Here is a 23861-nt window from a genome sequence, read left to right on the forward strand (position 1 = left end):
TATATATATCCCTCATTCCATACCTGGAGACGAAATCTCTTGTTATGTTTAGAAAAAAAAATAGCTATAAAGGCAAGTTACTGTGAGGTGTGTGAGAGCTCAGCAGTTTCGATGTCTTCAACAGATTTGAGCATAATTATTTTTCATTTGCTTCAAGTGGTGGCATGAGACGACAGTTCTCATAGATGACCGCTTACAATATGCGGTTTGAATCGGGTCGATGAAGCGTGAAGTTCTAAGCAATGACATTGTCTATTCACTAATGGGGTTAGTTTTCGCTCTCCGAAACTTCTGAAGTTTAATTTGAAATCTTAGTTGGAATAGTACAGAATATATAGATGCATTTAGAAATGGGTCATTTCTGGGCTACGCTCCGCTGTCGGACGAAAATAAATAACATGTGGCAGCACAACCGGTAGGTGTATGGCCGATCAGAGGGTGTCAGAACGACGAGACAGTATGTAAGAAATTAAGTTAACACAGAAACGCTATTTGATTTTTAATCCGCCGAATTCGAGGGTCAGCTGCAAGCGGGTATTCTGTTAATCAATAGATTTTAACGAGTACCTATATCAAACATCGTTTATGAAAACGTTTCAGGTCACGTATTGCTAGGCGCGCTTGAGTATTCTCATTAAATTTTTTAGTGTTACGGTAGCTAGTCCTAAAAAAAACCACAAAATTCTTCCTGCCACAGAAAGGCTCTAGCCTTCTATTTGTGCATTATTACTGCTATCGTTCTATAGGTTCGTACCATTAATCGGCTATATGACTCCAAATGACCCGAATAATAGTGATTTATGTTATGATTCTCTTTTATATAAAGGTCAATAAGCCAACTTTTTTCAACAATTTTCGATCTGGGGAGTTAGATACACTCTAAAGAACTCGCTTCTGTGTTTTTCGGTATCATCTTTTAATATAAACTTAAGTGGAGGTAAGTTCGGTGAGTTACAAATAAAGAAAAATTCATCATATGAATAGATTGTTCTATAATCTACTCAACGGACAGCTCCAGCACAGACTGACCTAGCTATCGGTATTTGGACGGTGAACTTTCACTTTCAGCAGTTTTTATGATTTTTTTCTAGTTTTTATTGAAGTTTTCCTATCTCAAGCGACCAGTTTTCAGCAAATATGTCGCAGCCGAGATAAATCGGATGGCCAACATTTCCACTGAAAGCTATTTGTGTCACAAATGAATGTTAGGTACAATTTTAACTGATAGAATTTGACCATTTTTACTGCGCCGTTGTAGGTCTACCTGACGCTATTAGTTAAAACTCTAGCGAGACAAATTCTTACTTCCCACTTTCCCCAAATTCCACTTACATGCTTGTTGTTTCAAGTTCGTCTCATAACATTTACGATATTGTAATGCTTTTACATGCAGTTGATAACCAACTTCATATCACTTCAACTTAAAATACGTGTATCAATGAGTCACAAATATAATGTCTGTCATCCTCAAATTGTCCAAAAACAGCCGTGTCCTAATTTTGGCCTGTCAAAAAGCTGCCTTGTCCCGCTTAAGCTTTTACATTTATTTTACTACAATGCGGGAAGATATCTGAATCGGATTCTTGGATTCGATGATTGTAGCCAAATCATTGAGAAGCTAATCAAAGTTTCGAGTATTTGCTGAACAATTTCGCAAAGATGGAAATTTAGTAACACCACGCGTCAGCTTGACGCGTTCTTATGAAAAAACGCTAAAATGCTCTCCTAATATACATTTAAATCTAGGGAAGAGTTTAGGTACAAGTTTAAATTGAGCGTGCGATATATCGGGTCCTTTTTGAATAGGTTCGAGGTTGAGAAAGTTACCTTTTGACCCACTTCTTTTGTTGGCAATTGAACTTCTAATATAGAAATTTTCGTGTTGGGTGCAGACAGGAAATCACTAACATAAACAATACGGCAATAGACGTTCTGGCGGACAATGGTCTAGCTTAATTACATTTTTTTCAGTTTCGAAAGCTAAGTTAAATTTATACTATTATAGAGCTAATCCTTTGATGCGATGTTTTGTTCGATCTAGCAACCCTGCAAGTGTTTATGTGTTCCATTTATTTTACTAGATAGTTTTTAATAAGGCGAGTTTAATAAAGATAAATTCTATTCTTAGTACATAGCATTTTCTATTGCAGCTGAAATAATAAGCTGATCCTAATAAGCTGATTGCGATCTGCATAGTATGTCATTTAAGTTAAACGGACATTGAATAAATTCAACTAAGGCAGCAAAAAACTTCAAAACTTAGAGAAACAGGTTAGATAAGTGCTCACCGTCAGCGGGAAACAGTAGAGCGACCACTGAGAAGACTGAAAGCAGGTATGACCAGAAATAGACTGGGCGCCGACGGAAGTTGTTTACAACCCAACAGGAAAGCGTTGCGATAGGTAACTCCAGTAATCCCATGTAAAATACACCTGTATATGGATCGCTTCCGGTGTCGACTATGAAGTATAGCATGTGATAGTATAATAGGATGATCACTGCACTGGAAAAAGCAATTCCATGAAATAGTGTCGCAGCAGAGGACAGAAAGCTGAATTAGCCACGTTATTCAAATATCATTGATTGACCGTATACAGAAAAGGCGAAACGAGACGAAGGGAAGCAGCCAAAGTTGACTCGGACTTGAATTAAACGTGGAAATAGGCACATTAATAGTGAATTGTATGCTAAAGGACACCTCCCAGTTTCAGTCGACTTTGCGATTTTGTCAGTTGTTGGACAGAAGAGGCCTGAATATATCGTCTTATTGGGCGGCGCCCATACACCGCATTCAACATCACTTTATTTGGCGCCGGTCGTAGCTTTGACAGGAAACGTGTGTTTTTTTAGCTGCAGATTATTGTCGTACATGATCTACTTTTCATCACCCGTGATCAAAAGCTTTATACAACAGCTCGATTTCATTACACTTCTGCAGAGTTTTGCAGACAGAAACACGTAGCGCTTTTTTTTTTTTTTTGTAACACTCTTCTACAATGGATATTTGGTCCCTTGGCGGTACCGTGGTTACTTACGTGTGGGTTTTGCTCAATTTTCACAATAATTTCACCAACCCTTCCGGTAATTGGTTGACCAGTACGAGGTGCATGTTTTACATGGAAATGTACAGAACAAAAGAGACAGTTCCATCTTTGGACCATTTCTCCTAATAACACATCTCGCCTATAAACAGCACACATTTTTTATGGGCCTGGGCAGTAAAATAGTACTATATAGCGAGGTGAAGATCTATCAATGAAGTAAAGGTACACGTTGTGGATGTATGTGTGGAGAGACTGATAACAGCAAGAAGCTGGGCACCATTCTATGCCTGCGTATCGCGAGTAAACTACAGTAATACATAAAAGCTCAAGGTAACCGTCTTAAGCGCTTTTGCGATCAGGTAGCCTTGTGCAACTGTCGTAGTCAAATAATTGCCATAGAAAAAGCTATTCTTCCCTTTGCTAGACAACTAGACAAACGTTTTTAACGTTTAACTGGTATTGAAGATAAGGCATTTACTAAACCGTCCAGTGACACGGCTGTTCATCAGAAGAATGTATGAAAAATCGAATCATTACACGCGACTGATTCACAGATTTTTTCTCTTTTCACTTCGGTAAAAGGTACATAATTTAATTACTATCGTTACTCTTACCAAGCGATAACATTGTTGTGACCTGTGAAGTTATTTTGAAGTGAATTTCTAATGAATTTGTAATGGAACCTCGAAAAAAAATTCATTCAAGATTAGAGGACGCTATTAGTCAGATTTATACAAAGAAAAAAAAAACGCGATCGCAAAGAGAAATCTCTAAGTGGGTCGAAACATTGAAGTATATAGTTGGCAACTTAGCCCAGAAAGTGAGGCATGCGGGGCCTCTGTTATTAAGAAAGACTCTAAACAGTAGTAACGCGGCAAGAAAGCAGGATAACTTTATCCGCATCTACGAAACGGCCGATTTGTAATGGTTTCAAAATTACGTCAGAGAGTGGTACTATTCAGAGTCACTCGGTCCATACAGATTTTCTGACGTCGTATCGATACGAGTGATATTAGCTGTCGTATTTCAAATGGCCTGAATAATTCCAAAGTTAGACATTTCACAATTGGGAAGGGATCTATTTATCAAACTAGTCGCATTTTCAGATTTTGGGTAGTAATGCTCAACATGTCTATAGGCGTTTCAGCAAAAGATTCTATATATCCTGTGCAATACAACAGACTAAACATCCAAGCAAAATTATGGTGTAGGTCCTGATCTCCACTCGCGATGCAGGGGCTCTACATATCGCTGACGAGAAACAGTGACAACGCGGTGAAGGAACTGAGACGAAAACGCTATCCCAGGTTCGCATGTTGTCACGCGTGGCAGGTCATTTTGTTATACGGCTAAGTGATTCTGATGATGCTGAGATTCTGCCATAACCTGGAAATGCATCCGACCTGAATACGATCCATAGTGTGTAGCATGGTGTCAAAAAACGGGTCAGGACCAGACAAGAGGCCAGAAACAACACAACTCAAAAATAGAGTACTCCATGTATAGGTGTAGGACCTGTGCGTGACGAATACGGTATGAAAATACATTTGGAGTATAGCTGCAACGATGATTGTGGCCTAGGGCAGGGGACCAAATGCTAGCCCTAATAGGTGCTTTCCCTTCGACAGCTACTCAGCAATACTTGTCCAGCGACAGTGTCATCATACACGATATTATTAAAAAGCAAAAATAGCAGCTCGTTAGTGAAATCTGTAGATGACCTTATTTCATTGATCAAAGACTGTAACTGTTGATAACTGTCAGTACCGCCTTTGTTTTTAACTGTAAGCCTTTTTTTTACAATCTGACTGAATATTGCGTCTCTTCTTAGGTATAGCCTCGATTATGTCTGCATCGAACTGCCGTTCTCAGGAACGTCATACTATTGAGTTTCTATTCACTAAGCTACTATTATTGAAATAGAATTGTTAAAACCTTGGTTTAAGCAAGCTAACATGATCGAATATTTCAAAATGGCTAGTCGGATAGGGATGCGTTCGACAAACAATTTGTGGATCACTAAGATCAATACAGCTTTCCATATAAAAGTAAGCACTTTATGGTAGACGCTTATAGTACCATACAATGGTGAAAAGTCAACACTACGAAGGGTTGATCGTCGACGTTCGTTGAGTTATGATCTTTCGACAGCAACGCACGGAACCTATAGTATATATACGATAGTACTATATAATATAAAGTAGACGAGAATATAGGCATTCTTATGTTTCAAACATTGAAAGTTATCAACGCATCCGTAACGTTCAAAAGAAGATCTTCAGATCACCTGAACGTCACAAGTACATTTATTGGCACAATCTGTTTCACTAGGCACACAAGATGGTATCTAAAGCTTCAATTAATTTAAGCGGATCGTATAATTTTGACCATTTTTTTCGGGTAACGCGCGTTTCGGTATTAGCGAGTGCGGTTCTTTCTGAACGGGTATGATAAAATCGTACTGGCGTTCAACTTCGTATCAGCTCAGAACATACCCAACTATATGGTACACTGATGGTATTCAGATAGCTTTTAACACTGAAATATGCGCTCAACCGAAAACCGTAGCTGGAAGGAAAATATCAGCTAGAAATAATCAAATGCGGACTGGTTGAATGTTCGACAAGAAGTAGATAAATATAATTATCTAGTGCTCGTATTTATATTTAAAAAGATATTTTTACATTAATTATTCTATAGAATAAAGAAGGCTCTGTTTGAAGTTGACGTATTCTATATATCTGTGAAATTCTAAATTGTATACATTATAGTTAAACATTTTTGAGCTGAAACACCTACTATTGTCCCCAGCATGAGATCGTGAGCCTAAGGACGGTCCATTCGTTTAGCAGGTCGATTAATGTACTTTTCTGTGACCGGTTTTCCTAGAATATGATAAAATATATTTTCACTACATGGTTATAAATGAAGACTTCAGCAAATAAATGTAACATAAATAGAAGCAATTTAACGATCTATTACCATAGGTTTTTACTCGGTACTCAGTTTTTAGAACGCAGGCAGTAAGCTTTTCTTAACTTTGGTCCGAGTACGTATCCCATGAAAAATAATTTGTTTCAAAAGCATTATTTTGTGTACAAACAAAAAACACCAAATGTTGGCTAGCTTCGAGTTAAATCTTACAGTACACAATTAAAAAATAAGTACTCTCTTAGTTTTATATATATATATATACATATATCGTATTAGTACGTGTGCTATATCTAAAATAGTGAATTGTTACTGTGTGAAATCATTATCGTGCGGGTATTGACATTACTATTTTTCTTCAGAGTGTGTCTCTATCTCGTTATTATGTCAAGGAACTTTAATATATGATTTTATAGGAACCGAATTACAAGAGCTTTTCGCTTGAATGAACGGCATTCAAGACCACAACACCTCGGAAAGTCCTCGAGGTAGTCCTGTACTACTTGTACTATACACTGACTCAATTCAAAGCATGAGAACTTTTTACCTTGTTGAGGCTTACCTTCATAAGAGCAACAGTGGTATCTCTGACAATTTGGTCGATATCTATTTCTTCTTCGTACAACTTATTTACTCGAATGATTTTCTTGAGAAGTCTTCGCGCTTTGGCCTCGTGCCCAGCACTCAACAGCCACTTAGGTGACTCATCTACGAAACTGAAAAAAAATGTTTCGTTGTATTGTCACAAGATTTTTTTTGCCAAATTACAATTGATCTATCTGTCCATGAAAATCGACTTACCATAACAATAAGACAAATGCCAATTCTGGCATAATAATGGCTCTCTGAATCCAGACCCAGTCACGTACGTAGTACGTAATTAGTGGTGTTAACAGCAACCCCAAACACCAACCAACATCCTGACCGACGGTTACTATAGCACGATGGTGTGCACTAACCGACTCCGTCGCTATAAACAACGATTACAGTAACGACAATGTACAAAGAAATTTAGAAAAAGCTTACTTGTCGAGTAATAACGTATTAATGAGTATAGTCCAGCTAGTTAAGTTGTTTGACTCATATTACTATTATGGAGTTTGTTTATGACACCGTATCCAGGGGATATCTGTGACATATATCGATATTTTCCTCTTTTAGTCAACAAAAAATCGCCTCATTCGCGTTCCGCTGGCACTTTCTTTTAGTTTATCGCATCCTGACAGTTCGAGTAGACAAAACTATGAGAAACAGCATATGTATTATAGGTTTTACTTTCGTTTGATGATCTGGATAATTTGTCAGACCGCGGCACCTCTGTTTTAATAAATGGGCTTTGCATTAGAAGTAATAGCTCATGTTCATCCAACCACGTTTAATATATCATGATATAATACGATGCTCACTGTTCTTTGCGACGCTGAAACTATTATTGTTCTGGATGACCGTCAAATAGCGATACTTGAAACAGGACTTGGGAAATTTTATACTGCGTTCCATTAATTAATAGTAGTAGTTCAGTGGCCACGTATTTTTCAACTACGTATTAATTCAATAAATCATAGAACAAAAGCGTGGAAACAGACACAACGAGCCCTTTGTCTATTCCGTCCTAGATGCTAATCCTAGACGAAAATCTTAAATAGCTCTGTTAGTGATATATAGAAACCAAAGAAAATTAAGAACCATTGTTTCACCTATTTTCTAATTTATTTATAGTCTGCAGAAAAAAAAACATGTATGTCAAGTGATTGCTATGAGTCAAACTAAGACCAGATCGGTCCCAGTTTCTCGTGTAGTGGATTCTCTAGGCTTTGACGACCATTAATAACAGAGTACAATTATATAATAATAATAACTCATTTTAAAACGCAAACAAATATCATATTATTCGTAGGGGGAATTGTCTGACATGCTAGGTTAAAATAGTGGTCTGATTATCAGATTGTTGTGAAGATTTTTGGATTGAATCCTTAATATCAACTACAGCCATTATTACAGTGCAGTTATTCTTTTAATGTCAGTTTATTTATCACTTTATTTAGCGTTTTAAATGAAAATGCTCTAAACAATCTTATAAATGAAAGCTATAAGCTAAATTATGGCAAAGCAGATAAAACGACATATCCTATGGTGTCTATTACTCTAGAAATTAATTAAGTCATTTTTTAGATTTATCAAAACTGATAGTTTATGGATCTTCTACAATTATTTTGTTAACTACATTTCTTAACTCATAAGTACTATGGGAAAAACCTAGTTGTCATATTAGCATATCGGTGGAACAGCGTAGCGAATTACAAAGAAAAGATATTCCTCAAAGCTTCTTTTTGTTATTTTTACCTTTTGGGCTCCTTAAGTTTCGAAACACTGCCTTAGTCTTAGATTGGGCGGGTTTTTCGAAAAAGACTACGTACATAGGCACTCGGTTTGTTCAAGTGAGAATACGAAATAATATTACAGTTGTATCATATGATTCTCACAACTTACTTTTTATGAGATGGGTAGAGTAGTACTTTAGGGAACTGAATATTAATATATACTGGTCTTCCTTACGCAGCCGTAAGCGCTGAAGCTGCTAGTCTTTAAAGGTGCCTGCCACAGCAGCTGGAGAGGCTCGACCAGAGAGCGGGCAAGTCAACTCACTTGGATTTGTTTCGAATCGTAGCGGTATCGTTTGGCTGGACACGCGAACGTTCAGTATCACGATTATGCGAGTGGGTACCATTAGAGTAAGCGATGTGACAACAATGTGTCATTACATTGAGTCTCCACTGAAGCACCATTAACATTATACTGTTCATGTGCAGAACCCCGCCTGTGCTCCTCAGCTACTCAGCGACTAATTGTAAGTTCAATCACACGACTATGAGCGTACAATACGTATGTGTCGTTCATTAAAGTTATAAAAGAGTTGTTGCTTTCGCTGTAACATTGTTCGCCTATCGCGCTCTTAGAAGACGCTGGGAAATTTTACAAATATGCTTAATTTATTGTATTTAATCACGTGTGACACTTAGTATTCTGTAAATACTAATTTTGGCCGCTAGCTTGGTATGAATTGATTGCTAGTAAAGCCAATCGATGGTCGTCCAGTCGGGAGACCAGTTCGGGCAAAAGCACAGATGGTGTGCATTTAGCTTTTTGTGCCGTTTATATTGCTGCTGTTATGGCACCGATCTACATGCGTCAGTTCCGCTAACGCCGGGATCGAGCTATGCTGGAGAACATTACCTAATTCCGCGTACATATATTGGCGGAAAAGCCTTGCAACACCCCCAATCGACCCTTGCTGGGTGCGTGTCGGATATAGACTAATCGCTAATTTTGTAAAGCAACACGAGTCCACTATAAGTTACTCTGAATATGCTACGATGTAAATACGATTGTTTCTTCCGCTCATTTTGCTTCGAGATCGTTCTTCCCATCAGTCAAGCTAGTACCGTTATCCGTTTACACGTAACTTTGCTGGCAGAGGTAATAAAGCGCAATACTGGCGTGCAAAAACAGATCAGTGTAGCCAGCTTTGGGAATAACCCAAAATATGTATCGATCCGAAACAAGCCGTGCTTTGCGTGTCTGATCATCGTTCTGAAAATTTTCGGCAGAACGTAGTCGCTGTTGATGAAAGTCTCAGTCAACTAATTTATGGGGCTGCAGACTCATTAATCTTCGCAAAGAACTCTGCTTGAACCGCAAATATCTTTAAAATGTACGCTTTTCAGCCCGTTTGTGCGATGGACACATAAAAGTATACGAACACAAAATTCTCTGAATTTAGAAAATTACCTATACTGCAAAAAAGTACTTGTCATATGATGATTATTAGTGGTTACTATGCAAATATATTTGCTAATTTCCATCAACACACCTCTTGCAAATTCTCTCGATGCCCCCAATAGTCTGACAACTTGTTTCTGGAAAATTTACTGAAAGTTACAAAGAGTAGCGTCTCCATGAAAAAATACGTAAGTGCATTGTTGCTGCCGTCGAAGCTACTGCCAATAATTAATTCGACTCAGCCTTATGAAGTTCAACATCAGTGGTAGGTCTAATATAAAATTAATTATATAGAAGAACATTTTCTTCGGTCACGATCAAAGTGGACATGGACCCATTTGCACAAAAGCCCTTCATGGGTATGGTAATAAATAGTATCGACAATCCATATATTAACAACAGCTTATATTAGTTGAACTCGTGCAGTGACCATAACATCTTTCATTTTTACAGACGGGAAAATGGCGTTGTTCTAAACGTAAATTTACAAGTTCGCGATATATGTACAACGATGCGTTTATCTAAATGGTAGGAATCATAATAATCCTATGAGCTACGAACACATCTTACTATGAATAGCCAACTTATCTTTATCTGGGAAAACGGTGAATTATACCAATGCTAATTCGTTCGTCAAAACGGAAAGTTCCTTCCTAGAATTTTTTTTACCTACGGCTGAGGCTAAATTTTGAAATTTTAAGCGATTTTATAAGTTTATTCACGCTTCTTTGAAATGAAAATGGCAGCATTGGCTTCAGTAGCGGTCATTCTTAAGAGACACAAAAATACTGAAATGAAGCTTACGTGCTGCATAATAATTCTTGTGAGTCCGATGCTTGTTTTGGCTTGCGTAACTTCGGTAGGGAACAAGAAGAATCCCCTACGAGTGAGCAATGACTACCTGTGTTAATGAATGCAGTGAAGAAGGGCACTAGCTTATTCTTCTAACAAAAACGTATGCCTCCAGCATGCTGAAAGGTGCGTATGTACAAATGGTCGAACCTTATGCGCACTGACCTTAGGGGCAACATAACAGTGTTGGAGATATTTGACTCAGTAGCTGATTTTCCTAGAAACTAACTTGATACATTTAGGATTACAGTCATTTGCTAATTTTATATTCACAGAGGCGGGTTCATCCAAAACGAATTTGATAAATTATAAGTAAAATAATGATTTTTAATCCTGAAAAGGCACTGCTGTAGTTAATGCAAATCTTGCTTACATGAGGCAGCTTAAATTAATATTGACGAATGAGATATCCTGCTTTACGAACGAAGATAGTTTAGATCTGCTTCGCTAATAATTGAGAAAAGTCGCACCGTTTCCGTGCACGGTAGCAGCCAGAGAAACTAAAATGTTTTTGTAATTACATCGATTTATAGGCATACACTGCTTTCAAACAAAAGTGAGTAAGGTGTATAACGACGCCTACGCGCTGACTTGTTGGACACTTCTTAATAGTGACAATCGATGACTCCTCAAAATTGAATGCTTTTAGGTTAATTTACACAGATGCTACTAATGATCTTATATGAAGTGCTGTCAAATCATGTTGAAGCATCGCAAACAATATTTCTAACTTACAGTTAGATAATACCTTGTGTTACGCACGCAGTGCGCTGACCCAAGACGAAAGGAGGGGACCCCATCTAAGTCACAGTTAAAATCGCACGTTTTTACGGATCAAGTTTTGAACCCACCTTCTGTCAACAACGCGTCCTTCAGGACACGTGTGAGTCGGAACACTAGTGAAAATTAAAGTTGTTGGTCCGTTTCGTGGACGCCTATTCTGAACTTTGGGCCCGGGGTCGATTTGTAAGTTATATCTTGCAGGGTCTATCTGGTTTAGTCCAACGAAACATACTCCTATGAGTTGTCTGCAATGGCATTAGGCCTACATACGAGATGAAAATTTGGACCAACCTTCAGGCGTGCTTCGCACTGCTTTAACACTAATCAGTCATCAACTAAGCTGCAATATGGTACTGTAGCTCGTTCAAATAGGACTACCCTTTTTGGAGACTCTCCGTTTCGATAGCGAGTATGTTAAAAGGTAACTTGTGTATATATTAAAAATAGCTCAATCGAATGTATAATATTGTTCTCAAGCGCTCTTCTGACAATAACATCTAAAACATTATAGAAGTGAACTAATAGTCGAGTTTGCTCGGTTGACGCCGTGGACGACGTTGTTTAAGTTCGTTCCCCTTATCAGAAATGTCCACAGACGCCCAGCTACCATCAAGCTACAAGAAAAAAGCTTCTACTGTAGAAGTATGGAACTGGATTCGTCAGTTGACGTATTATCGTTCCTTGTTGGCTTTTAGGTAAAACGCTCTAATAATGGCTTCAACGACATTGGTCCTCGAACAATTTTAGCCACTCCTTTAGCAAAACGCTTACTGAAAAGCTTTGATATAAGTAAAAATTAACCGCAGAGCTCGAGTCATGTGGGGCAGCCTTTACATTGATGTCTAATACTGTATAACCGGAACGTACGTTTTAGAGGTTATTGCTTTAATATCGATGCAGCTCGTTCCTACGAACAGATTACCGATTTATAGATAAAAGACGTAATTTAAAGTTTTGATAGACCGATGGACATGGCGCATTTTGCGCGTTCTAATAATAGAGTGTATATGACGATTCCAACGTCAATGTTACACTTTCGATTTGTGCGTGCCCCGAGGAATAATTTTGAACGAAAAGGAGAAAAACGAAAATGATTTTTTGCTTAGCATCGTACGTAAGTATCTTGCACCCAATTTACCCAACGCCTTCATAACGAATTATTGTGATTATGTTCGTCTAAGATTTTAAGATTCGTCTAAAATAAACCAATTCAAAAGCTATCGAATGAATAGTCGCTGACATCGACCACTTACACTCATATCACAGAAAAAAAAAGAGGTAGTTAGTAGTCTAAAGCAATTGATGCCTTTATTACACAGGCAAAATGTCATACTGTACCAGTCAGGACAGGGATAGGCTCTAATTCTAATAAGGCGCACTCCTATAAAGTAAATTAAAAAACAATTATATAAGCCAATAGAGTTACATACATTTAAATAAATCTCAGAAAGGCCCATAATCATTGCCCTCTAACACCTCCAAAGAATTGCATTAGAGTTTGTTAATTTAGTACAGCCATTTATACAGTACGTTCCCAATCAAATCATATAAGATATGTAGTTTAGATAGTGTTACCGAAATATTGTTCCTAAGGTAACTTAGGCTGCTGCCTGAGAAAGCCAGCGATCATTGACTTTTGACCCTAATATGCAACACTGATGGCATGGTAACTTGAGCAAAAATATCAAATATTCCAATAGGTTTTTTGAAAGTTTGAATTGATCCACTCTTTGAAATACCAATCTACATAATGAACGGGCATGGAACTAAATGGGAAACATGGCTACCGGCGACACTTTTGATCAATTAATAATTATCTTCCATTTTTAGGCCTTTTCCAATCGATTCAGTGCCCACTTTGAAACATTTCAAGCAGGGATCTGCTTAACGAATCAACATGATATTATATATATATATATATATATATATATATATATATATAAGAATTAGCGGGTCGAATGATTTCAAGCATTATAAAATCAAGTGTTTTTCACTCCTTGTGGAAAATGTACTGGGCTATATCAGCCTTGCTAGGTGGCTGTGATGCAGCCCCTGTTTTAGACAGCCGTTCGAAGTTCACGGTGTATTTTGTCTGGAGGCTGACCATTATATCAAATGATGGGGCATCAGTCACAGAGGGGGCAACAATCTAAACCTACCCAGAGGACATTATTTCTATTTGCTTGCCTTCTTGACAACAAGATAAGATGATAAACTGAATAAGCAATCTCGTCAAAGGTCGCGGCCTGATAAATGACCTTGCAAAAATGTAAATTTTTTATTTTAAAAAACCCATGAAGGTGCATGAAGATACATTTCTGTGTATTTCTCCTTTAAGTTTCCAATGCACCTACTAAACTAATTCGACTTATTTTTGCTTTGTTTTGATACACACATAACTCTCCACTTGTTTTTGCATTAGCGTATTTGCATACGATATAGTTGTAAAAAGACATGTACCTAGTACAACAACACGTTCCAAGAAAGGGTTAACCATAAAGATCTAACCATAGAACCATAAATTGCTAGCTTCTTGTTCGCAAAACTTGGTTACGGCAGTGTCCATCCCCACGTAGACCTTGACCCGTTTCCTTAAGTGCAAATATCGCCCATCAGGTTATCACAGTACATAGTAAAGCACACAGCGAAAAGAGTACAATTTCGAGTTATTAATTGCACGTTGAAGTATACGCTGTCGTGAAAGTTTCGTAATAATTGTACACTTATCATGTGGGCTACCTTACCTTTATTTATTGCGTCTTTAAGCATGTCTGTGTTTACGCAATGTAGGCCAACGGTTGGTCCTAATACATAAAAGCAGCGACAGTTAGATCGAGTCAGGTCAGTGAAAAGCTTGTTGGGGTCATCGCTTAATATCGGGACCCTCGATTACAAGATGTCATTGCCGCAGGTCGATATGGCTTTGTATTTTCATCGAACATTTAGTCATATTGTGTACGTTATGCCACTTGCTTAAGAGGATAGTACTACTGATAACAAAAATCGAATACTATTTAACAGTATACCTGTAACAGTAGTACCTGTAACAGGAGTTTATTTTGACATTTGTGACTCATGCTTGGCATTAAACCGCAAGTTTCAGTGTCTTAGGGTCTACCTACGTAAGCTGCGTAGGACCTCCCTTGTGTCGTTTATTAATATTGGGTATTTACCAATAAAGTAGAAAAGGAACAATGGGTGGTGCGTCTTCACCTGGTGCATCTGGTGGAAGTTCTTCAAACGTAGTCTCTTGATAACAAGTAGAAATGTGCATTTCAACCAAAGGGCATTTTAAGGCCAAACATTTTCTTACCATAAAAAAAAAGTAAAAGTCATAGGATTCAGCAGAAGTAAGTTGATTGTTTATTCTTTGCTCTCATAGGTAATGTAGGCGTCCCTGAATATAACCTATTGGTGAAATAAATAAAGAGGTTAAGCTTCTTATCAAGATATTTATGTTCATTATATTTCATTTATTTCATGGAAGCAGAAAACAATAAATATTTGTCGTAATTGATTTCATTTCGGTCAAAACGAATGCATACATAGGTCCCGATACACCTTTATAATAGTAAAAAATAATAGGTAATAACAATAATGCATCTTCAGCGCCTTCAGATCGCTTTTTTATTCGATGTTTTGTCATCTTTCACAGTTCGGTCTACGCACGCAGAGCTCGGTGATCGGTTCATCGTCGATATCAATCGTAACCGTAACTTCCTGTTGGGTTAATGTCACTAGAAGAATGGTCGTGTATCTCAGTCTGCCAACTTTTAATAGTATTGTTATGTTGAGATAAAATTGGAACAATGTAATAGGGTTTGGTCTTGTGATCTGAGTTATTTTTTTTGAAAAGGCAGATTCTAAATTTTTCTAGCCTTTTAGTTAGTTCAGTGTAGAATTGTAAGTTGCTCATCTGCGCAATACTGGGTCTACTTCAATTTATGCCCACATTTGTTAAAATAGGATTCGATTCGGTCGACTGCCAGACTGCGGCTAGATACCCTTCCAAAGAAAAATTGCACTAAGCTCTGCATTCACTAGCGACTTTATCGTCTTAAACGGTTAAAGCTTTGACTTTTATAGTTTCTAGGCTTTTTTTTTGTTCCGATTTCTCGGACTTTCGGCCTTCTATCGACCCAAATAAGTTCAATAGGAGAAGAAAGTGTGTCGATTCTTTAGACCATATTCGGATGAGATTGAAGCCAGCCTTGTTATAAAGCCTTCCCCGAATTTATAAAAGGCCAATTTATGGGAACGGCTTGTGCGATCAACTTATTTATTGGGACACGAACAACGTCATTAGTAATGATCATTTTTGTGAACGTACGCTTGTTTGGCATAATGAAAATTTTATGAATTTGCTACACTGGTCTAAATAAAATGATGATCGGACTAGAGCTCAAAAAATGGCCTGACTAGATCAACGCTTTCAGCAATCCGGCGCTATTTCCCATGGGTTTTCTAATCAGAGCCACTCATCCAGGTGACAGAGCTCTGGCGTGTACTTCGCGTCATGCAAGACACCCTCTTGAAACGTATTTCGGTCGAACAGTTTGTGCTACGTTTATATAAATCATTTCGCGACACAAGGTACGCGACCACTGTTATTAAACCTTTCCTTATAGAGCGCATCGTTGCTCTTTGCTTACGAAATGTTTGCCAGACAATGAACATCAGTAAATAGGTTCAAGACCAGATCAGAATTTCATCCCGAGAATTCAGTCACACGTACCGATAAACAGCCGAAGTACGGTGTTCAAATGTCTTTTCCTGCTTCAATTTTCGGCTTGCTCTAGCCCTAGCCGGTATTCAAGATTTGGTAAATTCAATTTTGTATTTCAAGATATTTTTAACGTTGAACCAATCTGCATTTGGCTAAGAATAGTTAGCCTTCGAAATTAATTGTCAAAAAAAAAAACGAGCGAGTTGATGGCTGATCAAGTTATAGTTTTTTTTTCCCAGTATATCTTTGTGGACATTAGATCTATCTTTATATCGCTCTATAAACACTGCTTCGGAAACAGAGAGCACCCTTCTCGAAGAGTGGCAGTCGATCCTTGGAATTATTTACGATAGGCAGTATGTTTGTCCGGCTGAGGAATTCATTAGCCTTACTTTGAACAACTAACTCATTATAGAAGCAATGATGAATATAAGTTTTGTACTTTTTTTGCTTGAAGGTCTAAGCGAAATACATTTCCTTCCGCATGAATATTCATTTTAAAAGGATCCGAGTGGCTTAACATGGAATTACAATAAATGTAAGACTTTTTACTACCTTTTTGACTGCATACGCGGGTCAGAGATGAACTAGCCCTGACCTGTTATTAGACCTGACCAAAAAGCTTATGTCATCTGTTTCTGCGAACCATTTCCGGAGCGCCATTTGTGGCTGTTCAACTTCCAGATCGCATACGGATAACCTGTTAGATAGAAGCTGGTCTATTTCTCATGCAATGAAAAGCGCACTAGTGGATGTATGCGCTTCAGCACGCGCCAAACGGGAATGATCCGATACAGGGTGAGGTCAATACTGAACTGTACTTACTGAGGACACTGGATGCTCTTTTACCGCCATGACCGAACGCCATCAAGAAGCGAAGGACGCAGAATAACCAATAGTTGTTGGTAAACGAAATCCCGAAACCGATAATAATACAGATTCCCAGTGACAACGATAAGGCTGTCTTTCTTCCGTACCAATCAGAGATGTGTGAGAACACGAAACACCCGACGAGAACGCCAAACATAAGGCAGCTCTGAGCCGTAGCCAGCATCCAGTCGTGATCACAGACGGCATCCCACTTCAGAAACAGAACAAGTTCAGAAAAACATTGCATAAGGAAAAATTAGCTAAAATAGTTAGCTAATTTCAATTCATTTAACCGTTCGATAACATTGCATAAGGAAAAATTAGCTAAAATAGTTAGCTAATTTCAATTCATTTAACCGTTCGATAATATTTCATCTTTGCATATATTAACATTTATCCAGTTATTACTTTTGCAGTATTAAATAGCTCTGTAAAGCATTGGTTTAATTAGGCAACAATGTTAAATAGGTTCATACTTCAGACTGTCAATAACAACGTCGGCCTTTTACCTGAATTTTACAAGTAATGCAAATCAATGCACCTAGTATGTACAGTTAACGTAATATGCCAAATACGAATAAACGTAGATCTCGCAATTCGATTGACTACTGTGTCACTTTTGTTAACCGTAAAAATAAGCGGATCTTGAATACAGGCGTGTACGTTTTACCAAAACCAGTATGAGGTGCTCTTCTGTACGACCTGTTGCTCTGGGTCCTTTAAACATGGCAACTAGTTTGTTATTGTTTGCATATGGACATCTAGGTAACTAACTGCTCGGTCAGCTATTTCTAGTGACAACGCAATCATACATTGAGGAAGAAGCAGCGAATCCTTATATTTATGTTTCACATTAAAATTTACACAATCAGTCGCTTAGCAGAATCATCGGGGTAGTATCAATCAAGAAGTAAGCATCCATGCTTACTTCAAGGTTGGCTTGTAACAATACATCGTTAACACAACCTAAACCTAAAGTATCAGTCTGAAAGGGTGGATATTTCCTAAAACAATGCAATCAGAGAATTTTAAATCAGGAGATGTAAATAGCGACACAATTGAAAATTTTCGCCTTCCAAGGACTTGGACAATCGATTCACTTGGCCTTACTCATAAACCGAACTGATATCTTCGAAGTCTGGACTCACATTTATAATTACGCTATACAGTTGCTCTCCAAATACACCTGATCAATTATAGGCTGTTAGCCGAAGTTAAAAGAAAAGTTTCATCTCCCGTTTTATTTACAGCTCTCTAATACGGAAGGCCGTCCCCCATGTTCGTCCTTTACGCAGTCACTGACTATAATTCGCTGTGCTCTTTGGCAGGTCCATCCGTTTGAATCAGGACTACTCCAGGGTCTCATTGGAAACAATTAAGGCCAATCTGTATCTTCGAGAACCATAATTGATTTTGTTACTAATATTATATGCATTGCCATGGTTGGTCGTATTTGATAGAGAATTTGTCCCTTTGGCTCTATTGATGCGCATGAACGCCACGGATTCAACAATCATAAAACTAATTTGCTTATTATTATTGTTAGTATTACAGCCTATTGCGATCATTGTTGCACGTTTGGCATCGAGTTCGACAATGTCGCTCCTACAAGCGTCCTCGAAGGTTCGTTAAACTCACTTGTTTCAGGCTATCGTAAATGTTCATATTAACATAAACAATTAAAGTTCATTGCGTATGTTGAGTGCACTGAGAAGTGTCTATCGATAAGGTGAAACGAGGGCGGAGGGCAATGAAAGGCCAAGCTCCAGTGTTTTCGTCATTACCGAAATGACTCTTCATATAATATATAAATCTGTCTATCGCAAACAGGCATATACACAGAAGAAACTATTATAAGTCTATCCGTATGCACCAACAAATCATTCTTTTTACCCAACTCTCTCCTGTCATTATTTGTCTGCAAACAATTTACTATTGCCAGTAAAAATACTACGTCCGGCAGTGTGCTTCGGACACCACTAGTGCTACATCTAAGCATTTGTCAACAATGAAACGTACAACCAATATTATAATTTTACTACAACGTCCCGAATAATTCATCTCAACGTAATGCTCCATATTTACATAAATATTTAATTGGGAAGTTGAAGGAGAAAAAGAGAGTTGCTCTGTGATCATGTATGGAAACAATCAGATATCTTCGTAACTATACTCTAGAACTATGATGAGTAGGTTTTCAATGAAAATTGTATTTATTAGAATGAGCCTCTAAAAGGGCTCAGCAGGAGGGCAACGATAATTCTTATTCAGGAACACTCAGCGCAGGCAGCCGCCCAAACATGCAGCCGTGAATAGGATTTCTTTGTTCTTAAAAATTCGTTACCTCAACGCAATAATGGATGCCGTTGTTTCGGTTGTAACTTAGCTTTTTTCTTAACAAATTTGTGATTATTTCAGCCCTCTTCAATTTATTCATTAGAGGAAACGGGCTAACGAATCAAAATATATCATTCCAAGTGAATTTTGTGTACGATATATAAAATCTGAGTAAAATATTTGGATAGATTGAAAAAAATGTACGCTAGCTTAGTAATTTTATACCAATTATTTTTTTAGATTATTAGAGCATTTCACAACAAGAGATCGGTTCTTCGTTTCCATAAACATTCGTAACGAACAATGAACGTAAGCCACTTTCTTGGAGCAACAAGGAGTTCGGTATAAAACTGTTCCAATATTGACTCATGCGTCTCTATAACATAATTATTCAAGCAATTCTCCAAATTTCTCAAATAGCGTACGCGCCTACGTGATGTCCCTTGGTATTCTTAGCGGCATTAGAGATCGTGCCCGTTCGGGTGAACATTAGGCTAAAGTTAAACACCTGACCGTGTGTTTTATATTGCTTAGGTAAAATCAATGACTTTAGCTTTTTTTTTTTTTTTCTGAAAAACGGGGCACCACCGAACCTGCGTCGGGTTTTATGTCATGAGCGAAATCAGACGCTGCCAATATCGCTGAGGGATCTTGGGAACCAGCTTGAGAATGGGTCGATGTTGGTCCCAAGCGTGACCAACAGCTATATGCACTACAGGAGAGTCTTGAAGATAGCCCTCGTTTTGGCACAGGATGAAGCTAATTTTTGGTCATCTGTTAATCCAAGATTCCACCGATCACCTAACCTAACAGGTAGGATTAACAGCCTACTACTATGAGTTCTATTCTGGTATCGAGTCCTTCACCATTGAACCACAATAAGAATGGCAAATCGGAAAGAGAGTATAGCACGTTTACAAGCCAGTAGAATTGGTTAAAAAATTTGCTTCATTATTGTCACGAGGTAGGCTTATTAAGTCTCATCTAAAGGGGGCCCAAGAGTTGCACGGTAAATTGTCAAATACAAAAACACGTTATTCTCCAACATTTTTAATCGGTTAGTTCTTGATCACCCGGTAGCCATACGAAACCGGAGCGCCAGGTAGATTCACTTTACTGACTGCACAAAATTTCAAAAAACTTTTGGAAAAAAATATTTTTGTACAGACTACTGTAACACATTTATCGGGAACGCGTCTGTACAGATGTACATAAGGCGCACTCATATATATACTATTTGAATAAATTTAATTATTTAAAAAAAAACGCTACTTTTGCTTATTTCACGTTGTTTACCTCAGCGATTTTAGTATCGTACTAAGTGTAGGTCTAACTCTGGGTAGCTATCATCGTGATTAGAAAATACCAATTGCGTGTACGAGACGACGAGAGGGTAAGCTTTTTGCATAAAGACAAATAGTTCCCGCTCCTATAACCTTAAAAGAACGTGATTTTTAATAATTTTCGATCATTAAGTGACGCCAACTAAGCGTATACGTGCAGCAACGAGTTGAAGAAAAGCTCTTATGAATACGGCGATACACAGAGCAAGCACGTTAACCACAGTTTTAATAAATAGTCATTATAATATTGTTAAGTGAACAAACTTTTTAGTCGGAATCAGGAACCAAACGTGGGTTTATAACAGCATAATCTTTTGTTATATTACAGAAGCATATATTGGTTGTTAAAAACGTGTACTTTTCGGTGTAAAGATGAGAGAACCCGTATAAGCGTTAGCAAGCAGGAAAAAAAATAGGACAAAATAAGTCGAAAGAACTATGTGACTCCAAAAAAAGGAATATTGCGTTTTTAACCGGGCACCTGATAATTAGTAAATGGCCTGATAAAGCCTTATCAAAAGCTGGAAAAGTTATCAGGTGCCTTGAAATGGTATCATACGCCATAAAAGGTCGAAGCGCATATTTTCTCTGTTTTCGTAATGATCCACGCTTGCGTATTCTATGCTTGTACATATCGCGTGCTTAGAATTGTTAGGCCTTTATATATTGCAACGCTGATGATGAGCAATAGTTATACATAAGGAATAATTACTCTCAGCCTGAAGCAAATGTATCCTGACTATAGAGCATTATCCTTTGTCCTAGCAATATCTCTTCAGTATATTGGAGGTCTTATTTCAGGCTTGCTTTGATTTAAGATACTTCAAAAATAACTATCCTTTGCACTGGCTGCATGTTTTCTCTGCAAACAATGAGGTAACACTCAACGAAAGGGTGCTGGGAAAATTACGGAGGTCAGTGGCCGTGAGGCAACATTCCTGTCATTTCATTCGGAACTAAAGAATAATACTAGTTCAAGCTGAAATAAATGGTTATATAAGTCAAAAAGCTAAGTTCAGAATTAAAATGGATTAACTTTTGCATAGCATTTATCGTTATAATACATAGTCGGACCGAGAATAGTTTCGAAATTTAGCTGAGTGCTACGTCCTATCCTGAATTGATCTGATACTAATGATGTATCGTAATGCTGAAAGAGAACTGGAATGCCAGCAACAGCAAGCTATATGTAAGTGATAAGAAGAGATTAAAAAAAAAATTTTTAATATAAAATATCTATCGCACCTTACTTACGATTCTACTCGTAGTGATGTTTTCCGTCAGATTCTCAGAATTACTAAAAGATGCTTTTAATAATTATAAGCAGAACTAGACATTTCCAAGTGCAAGTATAGATTAAAGGTAGATGAAGGTTGGTAAAGGAGACAGAGGAATCCAAGACGAAGTTAGAAAAATTTATCAAACAGGTTGACCTTTATGTCTCTGAATAAGGCTATTATTATGTTCTAATGTTACAGACAAATGCGTCTGATATCATGTCTATAGATTGGCAGAGCGGTAGCCTAAAGTGGTAAGATCCTGGTCAAACGAATCAGATTTTGCGAACTTAAATCCCTATTACGGTTGGCAAGCGTTTACTGAACATAAGTGGCTAGATAAAGGAAGCTTTCAAATGATAAGAAGAGTACAATCGTCGCTAATGTACAGACGTGACCTCGCGTCTTAATAGACAAATCCTATTATAATTGCTTTTAAGCACTCAAGGCGTAAGGTTCAGAAAGATCATGGGGAACAAGATATAGCACTGAACTAGCTTACCCATTATATCCATGCCGTTCAGACCACAAAGAAGTAGACATGCTACAAAAATCTCAAAGCATAGCGCACTACCGTCAATTATTTACAAAATTACTTTTATAAGGGCAAAAAAAAACAGACGGTTACATCACTCAGCCGTCTGTGTTTTAGCTGTTGTCTTTTTTTTTAGAGAAGATAGCAGGCAATCTAGTTCCAGTCGTACTTACCTCTTCTATGAGCGTTTTTGTGTGGACTGAATGATCATATTCCCATTCATGGCAATTTTCACTTTCGACCTGTGATATGTTGCTGTGTAGGGCGTTGCTCTGCGGCACCGCTACACGAACCGAACACCTGAGATCTACCCCAGCATTCATTTGCATCCATTCACTATAGTTAATTCCTTTAGGGGATTTACACCAATAATTTACCTTTGGCGCCATAAAGCTCAAACTCAGCACGAACAAACCATATGGGAGCGAGCCTAATAAAGCTAATAAAAAAACGGGAATGTGCCATGGGCCCAGTTTTTCTAAAACGCGCTCCATCTCTTCGGTAGGTTTCACGTGTTCAAGGAAAGAGGTACTTCTTCGTAAACTTAATAATTCGGTGGCGCGGTAAATTACGCGCGTCGTAGTGATCAGATGCACACGGATCGAACAGATCCCTAGGTCAAGCCATCGGGTCACATAGTTGAAATCATGTCAAGATATCGTTGCCTTAAAGTAAAATAGGGATGAGCTACATAAAGATCGGCTTACTGTACAAAGCTTTCTTTGAACGGTTTTGTTTTCGCTTTCCTTTTTATGACTTCAGCGTGCCAATTACCAGACTTGATTCTGGACATTTGCAATCAGCTCGTTTTTATAGTAACTAGCGCAGCTGCCTTCATGGAAGTGGTCCGAGAAGAGGGGCTCCTAACAGTGCTGGCCCACCACTATTTATCCAGTACCTGGTAGAGTGAGGCTGTAAATACAACCGTGTTTCGCTATTTTTTCTTTTGTTTTAAGAGATAGCTTCATAGCATTTTAACGATTAAGTGTAGAGCCAAAAGGACACATCGTAAAGTAATTCATGGTGAATAGATCGAGCTGCCGTCACAGTAGGCCATCCTTGCAACATCCTAGATTGATAAGAAAAGCAAGCCATGAGTGATTGAATGTACTGCTATTGTCGATATGTACGAGGCATTGCCTAGACGACGAGGTGCTAGAGCTATGTTTCGGATAGCGAGATACAATCGTAAGCACGAGCTATTCAAAAAACATCACATTACGCACACATATAGTTCTGCTCATTTAAGCAGTGAAGTAAAAATTTAAATATCCAATAGAAGTAGACATTTTAGTCCATGCGAGTAAGGTTTGTCTCTCTGTAATCATGTTTCTAGCATCCCCAACGATGTACTACGCTAGCCAATCTCTAATTAATACAAAC

At 38.0% G+C, this 23861-nt stretch overlaps 2 protein-coding genes across 4 annotated transcripts in view; one reads left to right on the forward strand and one right to left on the reverse strand.

The window, feature by feature from the left end:
- Positions 1-23353, reverse strand: part of LOC111243449 (organic cation transporter protein-like) — a 25082-nt gene extending 1729 nt beyond the window's left edge. Inside the window, exons 1-6 of the mRNA XM_022789023.2 lie at positions 22652-23353; positions 16942-17197; positions 6777-6945; positions 6538-6691; positions 5844-5929; positions 2289-2503 (exon numbers count right to left, since the gene is read on the reverse strand). Coding sequence (XP_022644758.1) covers positions 2289-2503; positions 5844-5929; positions 6538-6691; positions 6777-6945; positions 16942-17197; positions 22652-22972 — 1201 coding nt within the window. The 5' untranslated portion in view covers positions 22973-23353. The remainder of the gene's footprint in view (positions 1-2288; positions 2504-5843; positions 5930-6537; positions 6692-6776; positions 6946-16941; positions 17198-22651) is intronic.
- The window catches only part of LOC111243450 (uncharacterized), a 31635-nt gene continuing 16345 nt past the window's right edge, over positions 8572-23861 (forward strand). Inside the window, exons 1-2 of one of the 3 annotated variants that reach the window (XM_022789029.2) lie at positions 8572-8823; positions 18533-18609. The gene's annotated coding sequence lies outside the window, so the exon portion shown is untranslated. Of the gene's footprint in view, positions 8824-18532; positions 18610-18633; positions 20137-23861 lie in introns of those variants that run through there. The other 2 variants (XM_086976977.1, XM_086976976.1) reach the window with 2 other exon arrangements.

The sequence above is a fragment of the Varroa destructor genome, unplaced genomic scaffold (assembly GCF_002443255.2).
Source record: "Varroa destructor unplaced genomic scaffold, Vdes_3.0 BEIS01000001.1, whole genome shotgun sequence".
Taxonomy (NCBI): domain Eukaryota; kingdom Metazoa; phylum Arthropoda; class Arachnida; order Mesostigmata; family Varroidae; genus Varroa; species Varroa destructor.